This window comes from Erpetoichthys calabaricus, chromosome 4 (genome assembly GCF_900747795.2).
Source record: "Erpetoichthys calabaricus chromosome 4, fErpCal1.3, whole genome shotgun sequence".
Taxonomy (NCBI): domain Eukaryota; kingdom Metazoa; phylum Chordata; class Cladistia; order Polypteriformes; family Polypteridae; genus Erpetoichthys; species Erpetoichthys calabaricus.
The window spans coordinates 329,342,797-329,361,890 of NC_041397.2; the positions used below are offsets into that span (position 1 = coordinate 329,342,797).

Sequence of the window (19,094 nt, forward strand, 5' to 3'; positions counted from 1 at the left end):
CCCCTTTCTTCTTGGCAGGATTTCTAGAGACCCTCTATGTTGGTGAGATGGCACCTCTGAACAGCAGTTTTCAAACAGTGCCACAGATTCTCAACAGGGTTAAGCTTAGGGCTTTGACTTGGCCACTCCAAAACATTCACCTTTCTGTTTTTGAGCTATCCCAGTGTCACATTGGCCTAATGCTTAGGGTCATTATCATGTTGAAAGATGAATCTTCTCCTGAGCTTTCATAGCAGACTGGAACAAGTTCTCTTGCAAAATTGTGCAGTATTTGTGTCCATCCATTGTCCCTTCAACTCTGACAAGATTCTCAGACCCAGTACATGAAAAACATCCCCATAGCATCCCCATGAGACTGCCACCACCATATTCCACTGTAGGAATGCTGTTTCTTGAGGCCTGGGCAATGTTAGTGTTACACTTCACACACCTCTTAAGTCTGTCCAAAAACTTCTATTTTGGTCTCATATGACCATAAAACCTTCTCCCACATTTTAACTGGGTCTTTCTCATGCTTTATGGCAAACGCCATACGTTGTTTTATGTGGACCTTCTTAAGGAACGGCTTCTTTCATGCTACCCTCCCATAGAAGCCTGTTTTATGGAGAACTCTTGAAATTGTGGACCCCTGCACCTTTACTCCAGCTAAAGATCATCGCAGACGTCTGAGAGTGACAGTTGGATTTCTAGTCGCCTCTCTCACCAGTTGATGTCTCACTCTGATGTTGAGTTTTGAGGGACAGCCTGCTCTAGTCAGAGTCTGTGTACTTTGATGAACCTTCCACTTTCTGGTGATGAATGCAACAGTGCGCAATGGGACATTCAAACTCTTTTGATATTTTTATAGTCATTCCCAATCTTGTGCATTTCAATAACTTTGTTTCTCACATCAGTAGAATGCTCCTTTGTTTTCATTTTTGCAGTGACTGTCCACCAAAGATTACGGCCCTTACAAAGGGGGGCTGTTTATATCCAGAGAGACAGAAAGGACTCACAAGTAGCACCTCATCATGTTTAATTATGACTGTTAAACGACTGTCACCTTTGTAATTAATTTGTCATTGGTGTAATGATGGAGCTTCCAAAGCACAGAGGTTTAAATACCTATGCAAACATTAACTTTGGAGTTTTTCTTCTTCAATTAAACGTCTACAGAAAATGGTTTATTTTGTCTTTGGAAATGTTTTGTCACAGCATAAGAAAAATACTGAATGAATAAATGCGTATAAATCTTTTGTCTTGCAGAAAATTATGACTTTCAAGAGGATTGAATACTTTTGTATGCCACTTAATGTCTGTGAAAGGGCTTGGTGATGATTAACATTTAACATCTGAAATGATCACAGGACTTAAGTTAGGTACACATTCAGGTGGCTTTTTATTCACTCCTAGCTACACATATGCTTGTAGTCAGCTACTTATTCACAAACCAGCTTCTTCTTCAATGTTAAGTGCATGGCAAAATATTATACAGCATGTACATTAATCTGCAAACTGATACATTATTTGAAAGAATAAATATCCCAGATTTAGGACTTGAATGGGTTGAAAATGTTACACTCAACTTTAACAAAGGAATCTGTCCTGGACAAGATTATATTATGTCAAATAATATACACATTGCAGATGTGCAAGCAGTGGGGCATTGTGGTAAGGGCTTTGTCCTCTAAATCCTACATTTCTCGGTTCAAGTCCTGATAGTGACACTGTGTGACCATGAGCATGTCACTTCACCTGAATAGGCGGCACGGTGCGGGATCGCTGGGCATAAGAAGTGTAAACAGTAGTAACTAAATGTTATACTGGATAAAGGCGTCAGTCGTAAATGTACAATATTTTGCCTTTAGAATAAGTAACTAGCTTGCAAAAGCTGTGTGAAAAAGTACAGTCGCGGGTTGCAAGCGAACATGTGGCTGGAAGCGAATAAAAAGACGACCAAATACGTACTTAACTTCAGCTTTGTGTTCATTACACACTTAATGGCAGATTCTATTAAATAGTAATAATTACAACCAAGTCCTTTCCCAAACCTATTGTGCGGAAAAAAATACTGGGCTGTTTAAAGTAAACTTAGATCTGTCTCCTGTCAGCTTCTCTACACGCTCCATGACACTACCGGCCCCTGAGTTCCTGTTTCTTGCCCCGCCCATTTCCACTGAAGATCACGTGAACAATCGATATAGTTCACACGCAGAACTGATATAGTTCATACACAGAGTTGCAATAGGGTGCGCACGCATAACGAGTATGTTTCGTACGAGAAACCGACATGGAACACACATACAACCAATAGAGTTCAAGTGCAAAACCGATATGTTACCCACATGAAACCAGTATAAGACGTGCATGAAACCAATATAGTGCATACACAAATCCATCGTTAGACCAGCACAGAACGCAAGCCAATATAGTTCATATGCAAACCGATAACATACAACCGAAAACCAATGCAGTTCACTCACAAACCAATAACAAACGTACTGGAACCACTGATATACACACATGAATCAATATAGTTCATATGCAAACCAGTGCTATGCATATATAAACGGATATAGTTCACGCACAAACCGATAATATACGGACACGAACCAATATAGTTCATATGAATGAAACCAGTATTGTACACATGCAAACCAATTAACTATGCACGCAAACCGATAGTAAATATTCATAGACCAATAGTGTTGATATGTAAACCAATGGATTACACACAGAAATATGTGATTTATGGCCTGTTTGGCCCCTCATAATTGCTACTGACGTGGATGCAGAAACACTGGCGTGTGCTGACGGGCACCTGACTGAGCGCATCGAGACGAGCTCTGTGGAAGGACAGAGGAGTGAGACAGCAGTGGGTATGAGTGGCGAGACCGATCAGAGGGAGAGTGCAGGAGTTTGGGGTGTGAGGAGGAATTTACAGTTCACACTCGAAAACGTAAAGAAAAATCAGACACTAAAAAATCTGCAGAGAAAAGTCACGTAGCTGGCAAGCCATCACAGGACTCTTAGAAGTCAAAGTGATTGTCACAGCGACCTGAGTGATCGTGAGCACGACGGCGGTGACACTGACATCACGGTGAGGAGTACGACCTCGTCCCAATACAGACTCAGTGGCAGGTATAACACTGCGAGTATTAGGAAGTTTTTAGACTTCATCGAAGGCAAGAGGGGCATTAGAGTAGAGGATCACTTCCCTGACCTTCCATTGTTTGTGGTGTCCACTCAGAGGGTGATGTGTCTGGGAATGGACAAGAAGGAAACAACCAGGCTTAAAAATGTTATTAGCAGGGTGCAAAAGTCCATTTTTCAGAAGTAATGGATATGTTCTTGAATATTCTTTATTTTTGGTTGTCATCTGCAGTGCTGTTCACTCCCATTTGTGATTCGTCAATGCAGTCTTTATACTTTGGGAGTTTAAATGTGAATGGCTGTAGGGTGACTGCAAGGAGAGCCGCTCTGTTTGAACCAAAAGGCTCTTCAGGTCACTTTCTTACAGGAGACTCACTCTGATTTTAGAAATCAGCCGGACTGGTTGTGTGAGTGGGGGGGGTCAGGCTGTCCTGAGTCATGGGTCACAAGTCAGTGTTGGGGTGGCCATACTGATCTCAAAAACGGCAAATTTACAAATCACTAACATTAGTGAGGTGGTGGCTGGGCACCTCTTGGTAGTTCAGGTGAAGGATAAGAACCACGATTTGGTGTTTATTAACACTTACGCTCCAACAAATGGAGGAGAGAGACTTTGTTTCTTTAAAGCTCTGAGGAAGGTGCTGGAGACCTTTATTAATGGGGAGATCCTGTTAGTCGGAGGAGATTTCAGTTGTACCGAGAATAACCTACTGGACCGTAATGGTGCCGAGCCTCATCCAGCGCCTGTCCGAGCTTTACACTCCTTATTAGACCACTTGGACCTGGTGGACGTCTGAAGAAGTAAATTTCCATCAGATAGGCAGTACACCTGGGTAAAGGGGGGCGGTGGGTGCATTTCGATGGCGCGTTTGGACCGTTTCTACTGTCTGAGGCACCTGCTGAACACGATCACAAAGGCATATATTTGCCCTGTTGGTTTCTCTGATCACTGTCTGGTGGGAATAAATGTCTCTGGCCCTAAAAAGCCTTTCTCTAAATCTCTTTGGCACTTTAATGTCTCCTTGTTAGAGGACTCTCATTTCCTCAAGTGTTTGGAGATTTTCTAGCAGCAGTGGACACAAACCAAGTCCAGATTCCCATCTCTTCGACAGTGGTGGGATGTGTCAAAGGTGCAGATAAAAGCCTTGTGCCAGCAGTACACTCAGCAAGTGACGCGGCGGTGTCTTTATGAAATGAAGAGCCTGGAAGAGGACATCACAAATCTGCACAGCATCTTACAGGACTGCTTTAGTGAAGATACGCTTGCTGTTTTAAAGTCCAGAAAAAAATCCCTTTCTGAACTCCTGGAGCTCCGTGCCCAAGGTGCCTTGGTGCTCTCGCGTTTTCAAACTTTAAATCATCTGGACGCACCAACAAAAAAGAAAAAGGCAGAGAGTAAAGTGATCCACACGCTACAGGATGCTGAAGGTCGCGAGCTGCACACTATAGAGGAGATCAGGAACTTTGCGGTGTCTTTTTACTCAGATTTATTTAAGGATGGTGTAATTGATGATTCGGCCATGTTGGACTATCTGTACGGATTACCCAAACTTACAGACACGGTCAAGCTGTAGCTGGAGACAGACATCAGTCTTCAGGAATTCTCAGATGCACTGGCTGGTTTAAATACTGGAAAGGCACCAGGACTCAATGGCATCCCAGCTGAATTCTATAAACATTTCTGGTACCTGCTGGGAGCGGAGGTGTACGCTGTGTTCTTAGAGAGTTTACAGGACGGGGAATTGCCATTGAGCTGCTGAAGAGCAGTCGTCACTCTTCTGCCTTAGAAGGGAGACCTTTGCCAAATACAGAACTGGCACCCCATGAGCCTGCTGTGCATGGACTATAAGATCTTCTTGAGGGCCCTGGTCAGCCACCTGAGGACTGTGATGGACCTGCTCGTCAGTCCCTGTCAGACGTACTGTGTGCCTGACAGGACCATATACTGTATGATGACATTTTTGCATTGCGGGATATCATTTCAGCCTCATACCTTTCTGGGATGGATTTAGGAATCTTATCCATTGACCAGGAGAAAGCTTTTGACCGAGTAGATCACTGGTTTTTGTTTAAAACATTGAAATGTTTTGGGTTTGGAGATAATTTTGTTCAGATGATTGCACTGCTGTACACCAATGTCTTTGGGATTTTAAAAGTTAATGGCACTCTGAGCGCACTGTTTACAGTCAGGAGGGGAATTCGGCAGGGCTGCCCCTTGTCTGGCATGCTCTACGCATTGGCCATCGAGCTGAGGCAGAGACTACAGGGGGTGACATTTCCATCCTGCCCAAATGTTACTTTCAAATGTTTGGCCTACGCTGATGATATTGTTGTCTTCATCAAATCGAAGGAGGACATTGAAGTTTTAATTTCTTGCCAACAAATTTTCGAGAACATGTCATCTGCAAAAATCAATTGGACTAAGAGTAACGCCTTCTTACTGGGCTCCTGGTCTGGATGTCCATTACCAGACTTGCCTGGTGGACTAAAGTGGAACAGGAAGTGCTTCAGGTATCTTGGGGTGGTCATGGGCAGTGAGGGGTAGATGAGAGTAATTGGGAGGGACTCTTAGAGAAAGTGACCTCTCGTCTGAACAAGTGGAAGTGGATTGTACTTAAACTGTCATACAGAGGGCGGGTGATCGTCATCAATCATTTAGTGGCCTCAATGCTGTTGCACAAACTCATGTGTGGTGACCCACCTCTGGGGCTTTTAAAGAAGATCCAAAAAGTCTTGGTCGATTTCTTCTGGGATGGCTTGCATTGGCTGAAGCAGAGTGTGCTGTTTTTACCATTGGAAGAAGGTGGTCAGGGACTTCTGGATATCCCCTCAAAAGTCGCAGCCCTCAGGCTCCAAGTCCTACAGAAGCTTTCTGTGTTTCGTATTCCCTGAGTTGGAGGGAGTTAGCACTGAGTTTCCTTCGTCGTGTGGGTGGGTTAGGGTTTGATGAAGCACTTCTGGTGATAAATCTACAAAAAAATGGACCTTTCTGTGTTTCCAAAATTTTACAGAGGTGTCCTATTAACTTGGCACTTGGTGTTTAGGAGGAATTGCAATACGACTGGGTGGTTACAAAATGAGCCTTTAATTTTTAATTCTGTCTTTTCATGCCCTCTCTTGCACAGTGAGTTTTGTTTCAGTTCTTATTAAGCATCAGGTACTGAAACTGGCACAGATTTATGATGCCAATACCAAGTTATTTATTGATGCTGAAGTCTTGGCTTCTCTTCTTGAAGTAAAGTCAGTCAGCACTAGCTAAAGACCACCACTGACTCAATGACTCCATCAGCTCCACTGGTAATAAGTTGGATGTTTGCCCTGCTGTGGACCTCTCATTACTGCCAGACCATTCAGTTGTTCAGTTCACCAAAGGAACAGTGGGGGGCTTTGATTCTCTGACCAAGAGAGAGCTTTATGAGTACTGCGTTAAGGGGATTCACTTCTCTGCATTGGGGTCTGTGCTGGACACTCCATGGAGGGAGAAGCTGGGAGTGGAAGGGCACAGGGGGTCTGCGTGGAGGGAGCTGAACAAGCCATGCAGTGGAGAATTGGGCATGGGATCGTTGCCACCAACTCCTTTATAAACATTATTAAAGAAGATGAAAATGATTCTTGCATATTCTGTGGACAAAAAGAAACGATTTTTCATTTGTTTTTGTATTGTAATCGACTGGCGGGATTCTTCAGATTCTTTGAAGCTTTGTGTACCAATTTGATTAGAACTTTTAATGAAGTCCTGTTCATTATTGAAAGTAAATATAATAAGAAAACTCGATGCAGGATTCAACTGTTCAACTTTCTGTTAGGTGAAGCAAAGCTGGCCATTTTAAAAAGTCAAAATAATAAGCAATGTGGGTCAGAACCGACGGATATTTGTTTGATTTTTAAGTTGAATGTTTATTCAAGAATAAGACTGGAGTTTGCTTTTTATAAACAGATGAATAGAATGGGGGGGGGGGGGTCTGAAAATGTGTGGGGGTGAAAGGGGGGCTGTGCTCAGTCGATGAAGGGGAGCTGAAAATGAACTTCTGATTTCACTGTGGTGGGCAAGAGAAAGAGAAAGAAATGGTGGGCATCAATACCATGTGTGGAGGAGGAGGAGTGTAAGGGGGGAGTAGTGGGGGTCTGACGTATGGCTCTGCTGTTTAGTCTGGTAAATTGACTGTGTATATTGTTATGTTGATGTTTCTGCTTATGTTTACAATAAAAGTTATTTTAAAAATTATCTATCTATCTATCTATCTACAGTGCATCCGGGAAGTATTCACAGCGCATCACTTTTTCCACATTTTGTTATGTTACAGCCTTATTCCAAAATGGATTAAATTCATTTTTTTCCTCAGAATTCTACACACAACACCCCATAATGACAACGTGAAAAAAGTTTACTTGAGGTTTTTGCAAATTTATTAAAAATAAAAAAATTGAGAAAGCACATGTACATAAGTATTCACAGCCTTTGCCATGAAGCTCAAAATTGAGCTCAGGTGCATCTTGTTTCCACTGATCATCCTTGAGATGTTTCTGCAGCTTCATTGGAGTCCACCTGTGGTAAATTCAGTTGACTGGACATGATTTGGAAAGGCACACACCTGTCTATATAAGGTCCCACAGTTGACAGTTCATGTCAGAGCACAAACCAAGCATGAAGTCAAAGGAATTGTCTGTAGACCTCCGAGACAGGATTGTCTCGAGGCACAAATCTGGAGAAGGTTACAGAAAAATGTCTGCTGCTTTGAAGGTCCCAATGAGCACAGTGGCCTCCATCATCTGTAAGTGGAGGAAGTTTGAAACCACCAGGACTCTTCCTACAACTGGCCGGCCATCTAAACTGAGTGATCGGGGGAGAAGGGCTTTAGTCAGGGAGGTGACCAAGAACCCGATGGTCACTCAGAGCTCCAGAGCTCCTCTGTGGAGAAAGGAGAACATTCTAGAAAGACAACCATCTCTGCAGCAATCCACCAATCAGGCCTGTATGGTAGAGTGGCCAGAAGGAAGCCACTCCTTAGTAAAAGGCACATGGCAGCCCGCCTGGAGTTTGCCAAAAGGCACCTGAAGGACTCTCAGACCATGAGAAAGAAAATTCTTTGGTCTGATGAGACAAAGATTGAACTCTTTGGTATGAATGCCAGGCGTCACGTTTGGAGGAAACCAGGCACTGCTCATCACCAGGCCAATACCATCCCTACAGTGAAGCATGGTGGTGGTAGCATCATGCTATGGGGATGTTTTTCAGTGGCAGGGACTGAGAGACTAGTCAAGATAAAGGGAAAGATGACTGCAGCAAAGTACAGAGACATCCTGGATGAAAACCTGCTCCAGAGCGCTCTTGACCTCAGACTGGGGCGACGGTTCATCTTTCAGCAGGACAACGACCCTAAGCACACAGCCAAGATATCAAAGGAGTGGCTTCAGGACAACTCTGGTGAATGTCCTTGAGTGGCCCAGCCAGAACCCAGACTTGAATCCGATTGAACATCTCTGGAGAGATCTTAAAATGGCTGTGCACCGACGCTTCCCATCCAACCTGATGGAGCTTGAGAGGTGCTGCAAAGAGGAATGGGCGAAACTGGCCAAGGATAGGTGTGCCAAGCTTGTGGCATCATATTCAAAAAGACTTGAGGCTGGAATTGCTGCCAAAGGTGCATCGACAAAGTATTGAGCAAAGGCTGTGAATACTTATGGACATGGGATTTCTCTGTTTATTTATTTTTCATAAATTTGCAAAAACCTCAAGTAAACTTTTTCACGTTGTCATTATGGGGTGTTGTGTGTAGAATTCTGGGGAAAAAAATGAATTTAATCCATTTTGGAATAATTCTGTAACATAACAAAATGTGGAAAAAGTGATGCGCTGGGAATACTTTCTGGATGCACTCGTCTCCAAACTCACAGCTGACTGCACTGGTGCTGAACGACAACAACCTGGGAGATTCAGGGGCTCGTCAGCTGACTGGGTTTCTCAGGAATGACAACTGTAAATTAGTGATACTGAGTGATGTGATTAAAGAGGGGGAGGGGTACGGGGTCTGAATGTGTTATTGAAGGGCGGGCTGATCACATGATATAGTGCCTTTCATCTATCTATCTATCTATCTATCTATCTATCTATCTATCTATCTATCTATCTATCTATCTATCTATCTATCTATCTATCTATCTATCTATCTATCTATCTTGACAGTCCAGTTCACTTCCTGTGGCCTCAAGTGTCCATCACAATCCCCAGCGCTTTGTGTTAGTTTCTGATTTCAGTTGTCCCACCTTGTGACCCTTAGTGACAAAGTGACATTTGCTCAGCCCCTCTCTGACGTCACTTTTCTGCTCCTGATGTCCACATCCACCTCTGTTGGTGTCCTGCACATCAGACTTGTGACGTGACCCCATTGTCGTGTATTCTACCCTCACAGCTCGAGTCTCGCCTGTTTCTTAGACAAATCGTCACTTGATTGATGACAATGGTGTCACCCTTTATTATGACGCCAGCACCTTGAACAGGGGACATGTCCTCACTTGAATGTTCAAAGTTTCTGCAGACATCGGCCTTAACCAGCGTATCCTAATGTGACATCGAGGACACATAAATTACGGGGGTCCTAAACACGGGGACAGCTGCAGTGGACGCCAATACTCTTTAATGTCACACACGTCATTGTCACAGAGTGACGTTTTTAGGATTTATTTAGTAACATGTGTTATGTTCTATTGTTTGCCCTGAAGAAGTCATTGAGAGAATCGCGTTGGCCCTCAGACTGTGAGGTTTATGTGGTCGGACCTCGAGAAGCAGGACCCCTCAAACAGGCTGCCATGGGGGGCTTCACTTGTGTCTTCAGAACTAAAAGGATTTGCTTGTGATTTAGGACTGAGCTATGAAGAGACGATTGTTTGGTTTTCTTTCACATTCTGTCATATTCTGTCTGTTTATTATGGGATGTGTTGTTGTTCTTTTGATTTGTTTCCTGATCTTCACAGGTGAGTTAATGCTGGTGGTCCGGACTGCTGAATTCCTGATGATTCTCCTCCTTTTCTGAGCCCCTGACGTGTTCTTCTTGTGATCTTCTGATTCTTTTCTCTTTCGGTGGCCCAGCTGCTGTTCTTCTTGTCTTTTTCTTCTTTAATTCTCCATGTGGTTTGATGTCACTGAGATGTCAATTGTGTCATTTCTAACACCTACCAGCAGGTGGCGATGCTAGCAGGTCACTCTGCCATTTTGCTCTGAATGAGCAGCTCAGGTCAGAGGAGAGCTGGGAGTGGACAGCAGTGGTCAGCAGTAATGGGGGTCACTTCACAGTCCACTCAGACCACCTCTGTGCTCAGGGGACTGGACTTTGTGATGCTGAGTGTCCATTCAGAGCTCGTCCACTGGCTTTATTACAAATTAGGAGAGAAATAAGAAAACTGAGGTGACCAGCAGTGAGGCCTTTAGTGGACTGAGGTCAGCTGGTCAGCGGCACCGGTCAGCATGTGACATGTGAGTGTCAGAAGTGTCACATGTCAGTCCTGTCCACCCTGTCCATTATGTCACTGATCACACAGTCAGTCCAGTCTTTGTCACAATACACAGACAGAGGGTCCTCATCGTCTAAGTGGTCTGACATCAGGAGAGCCCACCATGACAGACACTCGAGTGTCACACTCTCCGATGTCCAGCAGTGACCGGCGTGTCCAACAGGAATCTGTGGATGGGGTCCTGCAAATCAGTCAAAGCCCCTCCATGTGCTGAGTCCTCAGTTAGAGACACAAATCCAAGGTGGTCCCTCTGCTGTCATTGGATTTGACAAGTCTGTCTGGACACTCGAGTGCAGGACACTGTCAGCCTCATGTCCTTCATATTCCTGTCCAGTGTCCACATGTCACTTTGAGTGATTTGTCACCAGTCAGTGTAGCAGGAAGGCAGAAGACGCTGACGGGTATATAGCGCCTTACCTTATATGGACAGCAGTGGTCTCAGGGTCAAAGTGCATTACAGTGAAGACGGCGCAGTCATTGAGCCCTTGTGCTGTGTGTCCTTCTGTCTGTCTGTCTGTCCTCACTCATCTCTCTTCTTCTTCACAGGTTGCGGTATTGTGGTCTCACCTCGGCCTGCTGCTCAGCTCTGTCCTCGGTCCTCTCGTCTCCAAACTCACGGCTGAATGTACTGTACCTGACCAACAACAACCTGGGAGATTCAGGGGCTCATCAGCTGAGTGAGGGGCTCAGGAGTGACAACTGTAAATTAAAGAAACTGTGGTGAGTAAAGAGGGGGAGGGGTGGGGGGTGTGAATGTGTTATTGATGGGTGGGCTGATCACATGATATAGTGCCTTTCACATCTATCTATCTATCTATCTATCTATCTATCTATCTATCTATCTATCTATCTATCTATCTATCTATCTATCTATCTATCTATCTGCTTCCTTCCTGTTTCTCTGTCGCAGTGCATGGTGGGTGGTTGCTCTGGCGCGAGTGCTGGTGGTGGGCTCTAGGTTTGGTGAGTGCAGTGTTTTGTTGAATATTTTTTCCTTCTTTTTCCTAATTTTTTCATTTTCTTTTTCTTGGTGAATTGTTTGCAAGGTTTTCACTTTTGTGTGAAGTGTCATCTGGCCACAGCAGACTGTAATGGCTGCGAATTTAGAACGTTTGAGCCGCCGCCATGGGATAAAAACTTCTTTGTGATGTTTTTTCCCCTTAGGAAGTGCGATGTTGGCAGTAGGCACTGTGATCGGTTGTGAGAATATTAAGTCCGCCTCACGAATGAACGGCTCGATCGTATTATTTTTGAGTTCTGTCGATCTGGTGCAGACAATTGTAGAGAAGGGTGTAGTGATCGATGGCTCATTCGTGCATGTGTCTCCGTTGGCGGCGCCGGCACGTAAAGTAACGTTATAGAATGTCCCCCCATTTTTGAGAAATGAGACGATAGAAAAGGAATTAGTACGTCACGGTCGTTTGGTGTCAAAAATCCGCTATATTCCTTTGGGGTGTAAGTCTCCGGAGTTAAAACATGTAATGTCTTTAAGGAGACAAGTTTACATGGTACTCAACAGAATGGACGAAAGTTTAAATGTTGTTATGAGGTTTAAAATTGATGGTTTCGATTATGTGATTTTCCTGAGTTCAGATGAAATGAAATGTTTTGGGTGTGGAAGTGAGGAGCATTTAGTTAAAAATTGTCCAGACAAAGTGAACAGAGCAGTTGCTCGTGATAACCTACATGTAACTCATGACGATTTACAAGATCGACCTTTAGTACTCAATGGTAATGAAAACACAAAGACACCAGAGGAAGCGCGGGCCGAGGAGAGTGTCAATGTTTCTGAACTTTCAAATAAGGAAGATGAGTTGCTTAATGGGGAGATGCACAGACCAGTATCGATGAGAGACATTGGGGATGAAAGTGCAGCACAAGATTCTGCTACAGCACAGGGGAGTGTGTGGGGAGAGATTGAAATGGAGGAAGGGGACGATAACGCCGCTGAGCAATACAATGGGTTTAAACGGCCTGCTAAAAAAAGACAAGCCTGGAGGAGGAAGGAACCGCCCGAAATCGCAGTAATGTTATGGCTTGTGCTGCTGAGGAAGGCGAGGGTCCTGCTGCAGCCCCACCGGTTACGCAGGGCAGGTACGCGGCCCTAGCTGAGGCAGACAGTGAAAACGCGGCTGGGCTGAGTGAGGAAGATGAGGAGGCGGAGGAGGAAATGTCGGATAGTTCAACAGTGTCTGACCTGCGAGAATGTAAAGGCAGAGGAGGGTACAGTGCACAAAGTATTAGAACATTTGTGACGGAAACTGAGGGCAGAAGAGGAGTAGATGTGACCGATTACTGTCCTGATGTGGAACTTTTTATCTCATCAATACAAAGCCTAAGAAAAGAAAAGTCCTCATCTGTCCTGTTTACCGATAAAGAGCTTCTCAGATTAAAGAATCTGTCAAGCAGACTGAAGAAACAGTTAAAACAAAATAAGCAATAATGGAGAGGGCAACTGGAACATTTACAAGGTCCTGTATATACTGGGATCTGTGGTTTATCTTAAATATTTTTATACTTTCTGTGAACATGGCTTGCTTTAATGTAGGAAGCTTGAATATTAATGGTGGAAGAAATAATAATAAGAGGTTGGCTTATTTTGAATTCATAAAGCAAAGTTATCTTTGTACAGGAAACTCATATAGACAGCACAAATCAATGGGAGTGGAGTAGGGATTGGAAAGGGGACATTTATTTCAGTAATGGTTCGAATATTAGTGCTGGAGTAGCTCTTTTGTTTTCCAAGAACTGTCAAGTAGCTCTTTGTGATGTTGAAGAAATAGTGAAGGGGAGGCTGCTCAAAGTGCGTGTCAAAATTCAAGGAAATTCTTTCACTTTTATTAATGTATATGCCCCGAATGATGGAAACGAGAAAATAGCTTTTTTTAAGAAGTTGGAGGGTGTGCTGACACAATGTGCCACACATGAAGTTCTAGTTTTAGGTGGGGATTTTAATTGCACCCTTGTTACGCAAAAAGACAGAAATAACGGGCTGGAGCCGCATACACGCTCAGCACAGGAATTAGAGAGTTGTGAGTGGGACAGGACTGGAAGATGTGTGGCGAAATAAAAATGGGGACACTAGGCAATATACATGGGGGAGGATAAATGGGGGGATTATTTCAATGGCAAGGCTCGATCGTGTTTACTGTTGCAAACACCATATCGGTTTATTTAAAAACTGTCACATTACCCCTGCTGGGTTTTCAGATCACAGTTTGGTGTCTTGTTCTGTGATCTTAAGTGATTATAAGCCTCGTAGTGCCTACTGGCATTTTAATACGCTCCTCCTTCAAGATCAAAGTTTTAAAGAGTTATTTAATTTTTTTTGGGAAAGCTGGAGACTCATGAAGAAGGAGTTCACCAGTTTACAGCAGTGGTGGGAGGTTGGGAAGACCCACATTCGTTTATTATGTCAGGAGTACACCAGAAATGTCACAAAGTCACTACAGTCTGATGTGGAAATGTTAGAAACTGAAATAATTCAGATTCAGCAGCTTCTAGAGCAGGGTCCATATGTCCAATTATTGGAAACCCTTGGGATTAAAAAGAAGGGCCTTGCCAGCTTATTGGAAACAAGGGCTCGGGGGGCTCTAGTGAGGGCGAGATTCCAACAGATAACTGACATGGATGCACCAACCCAGTATTTTTTTGGACTTGAGAAAAAGAACTCTCAATGTAAGATCTTGCATTGCATAAGACAGGATAATGGTGAGGAGACTCAGGACCCCTGTGAGATAAGGCGGGCGGTACGGAGGTTTTATGAGACTCTTGTTGCAACAGAGGAAGGTGAGGCTGAGGAACAGCAGACCTTCTTGAAGGATTTACCGCACTTTTGTGATGCAGACTCCGAAGAACTGGAGAAGGAGTTGTGCCTAGGAGAGCTCACTGCTGCACTGAAGGAGTTGAATAATGGAAAAGTCCCAGGAATTGACGGCATTCCAGTGGAATTTTATAAAGATTTCTGGGATGTTATTGGTTCCGATGTTTTGGAGGTGTTCATCCACAGTATAAAAACAGGTGTGTTACCTCAGAGTTGCCGCAGGGCGATAATAACACTACTGCCAAAGAAAGGTGACCTACAAAATCTCAAAAACTGGCGGCCTGTGTCCCTCCTTTGTGCTGATTACAAAATCCTGTCAAAGGCGCTAGCTAACAGATTGCGAACTGTTTTAGCTCAGGTGGTGCATCTTGATCAGAGCTATTGTGTCCCTAATAGAACGATTTTCAATAATATTTTTTTAATTCGAGACATTTTGGCGGCATCTAAACTCTTAAATTTCCGATTGGTCTTATTTCTATCGACCAAGAGAAGGCCTTTGACAGGGTCAGGCATTCATATTTATGGGAAGTGATGAAGGCTTTCGGGTTTGGGGTCCGGTTTGTTAAATATATTCAGCTATTATATAGTGACATTTCTGGTGTAGTTAAGGTCAATGGTGGTTTGTGTGAACCTTTTGCTGTCAGAAGAGGAGTCAGGCAAGGGTGCCCCTTGTCAGGAATGCTCTACGTGTTGGCCTTGGAACCTTTTCTGGTTAAACTGAGAGGAGTGTTGACTGGTCTATCATCTCCATTTTGCACTGCGGAGCCTGTTAAGATGTCAGCATACGCTGATGACATCATTATCGTCATTAAAAATCAGGAGGACGTTGACATTTTGCTTCAATGCTAGAGATCTTTTGAAATTGTTTCCTCAGCTAAAATAAACTGGGGAAAGAGCAGTGCTATCTTAGTGGGAAACTGGACTGGTTTAAAACCACCACAACTGGTTGGTGGCCTGCAGTGGTCATCTAGAGGGTTGCTATATTTAGGAGTGCTTCTTGGGGATGAACACTTCATACAAAAGAACTGGGATGGAGTACTGCAGAAGGTGAAGGATCGGCTTTCACGGTGGAGGTGGATTCTACCTCAGTTATCCTACAGGGGCAGGATGCTCATCATTAACAATCTCATAGCTTCAGGACTGTGGCATAAATGCATTTGTTTAGAGCCTCCTGCACAGCTGCTTCAGAGTATTCAGGAAGTTTTAATCAACTTTTTTTGGGATGGCCTGCATTGGCTTAGGAGAAGTGTCCTGTTTCAGCCACTGGATGAAGGTGGGCAAGGAATTATAGATGTGGTCGGAAGAGTTGCTGCATTCCGGCTACAGACTATACAGAAATTGTTGTATCCTTCTGAGCACCAGCCGTGGATGGATTTTGCACTTCGTTTTTTTGATCTGCTGCTGTGCCAGGTGAATAAATTTGAGATGTTGGACTTACCAGACTTTTATAAGAGTATTTTTAGAGCCTGGCAGATGGTGATAATTAAAGGGGATGAGGACAGCCTGTCATTGTTCTGGGTTTTGGAAGAGCCCATTGTAAACAATCTGAAGTTCAGTAGTTCAGTGGGACTGTCTCAAACTTTTACTAATCATCTTAAAAGTGGAGGCTGTACAAAACTAAAACATGTTATTGACTGAGAGAATTTCTGTTAGAATAACGCAAAAGCAATTACACAACAGATTGGAGTGCAGTCAGTGCGAGTGGTGCAGACTCTTTTAACACAAGTAAAGGCTTCACTGTCAGCTGAGAGCTCGGAACTCCTGAGAGAACATGTTCAATGAATGGACTCATCCACCTGAGGATCACAAGTTTCCAACGCTTTTGGTATCTCCTGTGGGTGACTGGACAACGGTGGAGCAGAGCAAATTTCTTTCAGTACAGAGGCTGATGGACCTGCCTTTGCCAATGGCTACAGGGAAACAAATGTACTGGTTGTGTGTAAAGGTGAGACAACGAGACTCCCTGAGGACGATACCAGACACTCCATGGAGGAGACAGATCAGATGCACAGAATTCTCAGAGCCAGCCTGGAGGTCGCTATACAAGCCACCATTGACCAGTAGGGTGGGCGATTTACAGTGGAGGGTCTTACATGGGATGTTAGCTGTGAACTCCTTCTTGTCAATTATTACGCCGGGGTGTCTGACAGTTGTTGTTTCTGTGGGGAAAGAGAAACCGTGTTACACTGCTTTATGTTCTGTGCAAGGCTGGAGCCTTTGTTTAATTTAATAGAGAGGCTTGTTGGGGGATTGGAAATGGTGTACACCAGGGTGGGCTTTCTGTTCGGGTTTAAAACAACAAAAAGAAATGTAAACAATGTAAATTTGGTAAACTTTATTATGGGGCAAAGTAAATTAGCCATTTGGAAAACCAGAAAGTACAAAATTATAGAGAGTGGTTTACAAGATCTAACTGTAGTTTTTAAAATACTGAGCATTAGTCGCATTTTGATAGATTTTAATTTTTACAAATCCACAAAGAATGTTGACAAGTTTAAAGCAATATAGTGTGTGAATAGTATATTATGTGACTGTATTAATGAAGAACTGCGGTTTGTTTTTAGGGGAGTTTGTGGGTTCAGTTGTGTTTTTCCAAAAATATGAAATATGAAAATGTATTTATAATAATATAATGTGTAATAATATAAAAATATAATGTGTAAGTTGTTGTATAGTTGACTGATGTTTTTTTTTTGTCAATAAACTTTGTTTTTAAAATATCTATCTATCTATCTATCTATCTATCTATCTATCTATCTATCTATCTATCTATCTATCTATCTATCTATCTATCTATCTTGACAGTCCAGTTCACTTCCTGTGACCTCAAGTGTCCATCACAATCCCCAGCACTTTCTAGTAGTTTCTGATTTCAGTTGTCCCACCTTGTGACCCTTAGTGACAAAGTGACATTTGCTCAGCCCCTCTATGATGTCACTTTTCTGCTCCTGATGTCCATGTGCCCCTCTGTTGGTGTCCTGCACATCAGACTTGTGACGTGACCCCATTGTCGTGTATTCTACCCTCACAGCTCGAGATTCGCCTGTTTCTTAGACAAATCGTCACTTGATTGATGACAATGGTGTCACCCTTTATTACAGCGCTGGCACCTTGAACAGGGGACATGTCCTCATTTGAATGTTCCAAAGTGTCTGCAGACATCGGCCTTAACCAGCGTATCCTAATGTGACATTGAGGACACACAAATGACGGGGGTCCCAAACACGGGGACAGCTACAGTGGACACCAATACTCTTTAATGTCACACACGTCATTGTCATTGTCACAGAGTGACGTTTTTAGGATTTATTTAGTAACGTGTGTTATGTTTTATTGTTTGCCCTGAAGAAGTCATTGAGAGAATCGCGTTGGCCCTCAGACTGTGAGGTTTATGTGGTCGGACCTCGAGAAGCAGGACCCCTCAAACAGACTGCCATGGGGGGCTTCACTTTTGTCTTCAGAACTAAAAGGATTTGCTTGTGATTTAGGACTGAGCTATGAAGAGATGATTGTTTGGTTTTCTTTCACATTCTCTCATATTCTGTCTGTTTATTATGGGATGTGTTGTTGTTCTTTTGATTTATTTCCTGATCTTCACAGGTGAGTTAATCCTGGTGGTCCGGACTGCTGAATTCCTGATGATTCTCGTCCTTTTCTGAGCCCCTGATGTGTTCTTCTTGTGATCTTCTGATTCTTTTCTCTTTCGGTGGCCCAGCTGCTGTTCTTCTTGTCTTTTTATTCTTTAATTCTCCGTGTGGTTTGATGTCACTGAGATGTCATTTCTAACACCTACCAGCAGGTGGTGATGCTAGCAGGTCACTCTGCCATTTTACTCTGAATGGGCAGCTCAGGTCAGAGGAGAGCTGGGAGTGGACAGCAGTGGTCAGCAGTAATGGGGGTCACTTCACAGTCCACTCAGACCACCTCTGTGCCCAGGGGACTGGACTTTGGGATGCTGAGTGTCCATTCAGAGCTCGTCCACTGGCTTTATTACAAATTAGGAGAGAAATAAGAAAACTGAGGTAACCAGCAGTGAGGCCTTTAGTGGACTGAGGTCAGCTGGTCAGTGGCACCGGTCAGCATGTGACGTGTGAGTGTCAGAAGTGTCACATGTCAGTCCTGTCCACCCTGTCCATTATGTCACTGATCACACAGTCAGTCCAGTCTTTGTCACAATAGACAGACAGAATGTCCTCATCGTCTAAGTGGTCTGACATCAGGAGAGCCCACCATGACAGACACTCGAGTGTCGCTCTCTCCGATGTCCAGCAGTGACCGGCGTGTCTAACAGGAATCTGTGGATGGGGTCCTGCAAATCAGTCAAAGTTCCCTCCATGTGCTGAGTCCTCAGTTACAGACACAAATCCAAGGTGGTCCCTCCGCTGTCATCGGCTTTGACAAGTCTGTCTGGACCCTCGAGTGCAGGACACTGTCAGCCTCATATCCTTCACATTCCTGTCCAGTGTCCATATGTCACTTTGAGTGACTTGTCACCAGTCAGTGTGGCAGGAAGGCAGAAGACGCTGTCAGGTATATAGCGCCTTACCTTATAAGGATAGCGGTGGTCTCAGGGTCAATGTGAATTTCAGTGAAGACGGCGCAGTCATTGAGCCCTTGTGCTGTGTGTCCT

At 43.9% G+C, this 19,094-nt stretch overlaps 2 protein-coding genes across 5 annotated transcripts in view; both read left to right on the forward strand.

Moving 5' to 3' along the window:
- LOC114643553 (protein NLRC5-like) overlaps window positions 1-19,094 on the forward strand; it is a 5,922,889-nt gene that overhangs the window by 4,887,362 nt on the left and 1,016,433 nt on the right. The window contains exon 32 of the mRNA XM_051925772.1: window positions 11,188-11,361. Coding sequence (XP_051781732.1) covers window positions 11,188-11,361 — 174 coding nt within the window. The remainder of the gene's footprint in view (window positions 1-11,187; window positions 11,362-19,094) is intronic.
- The window catches only part of LOC114643557 (NACHT, LRR and PYD domains-containing protein 3-like), a 1,908,976-nt gene that overhangs the window by 755,541 nt on the left and 1,134,341 nt on the right, over window positions 1-19,094 (forward strand). The gene's annotated exons all lie outside the window — the stretch shown is intronic.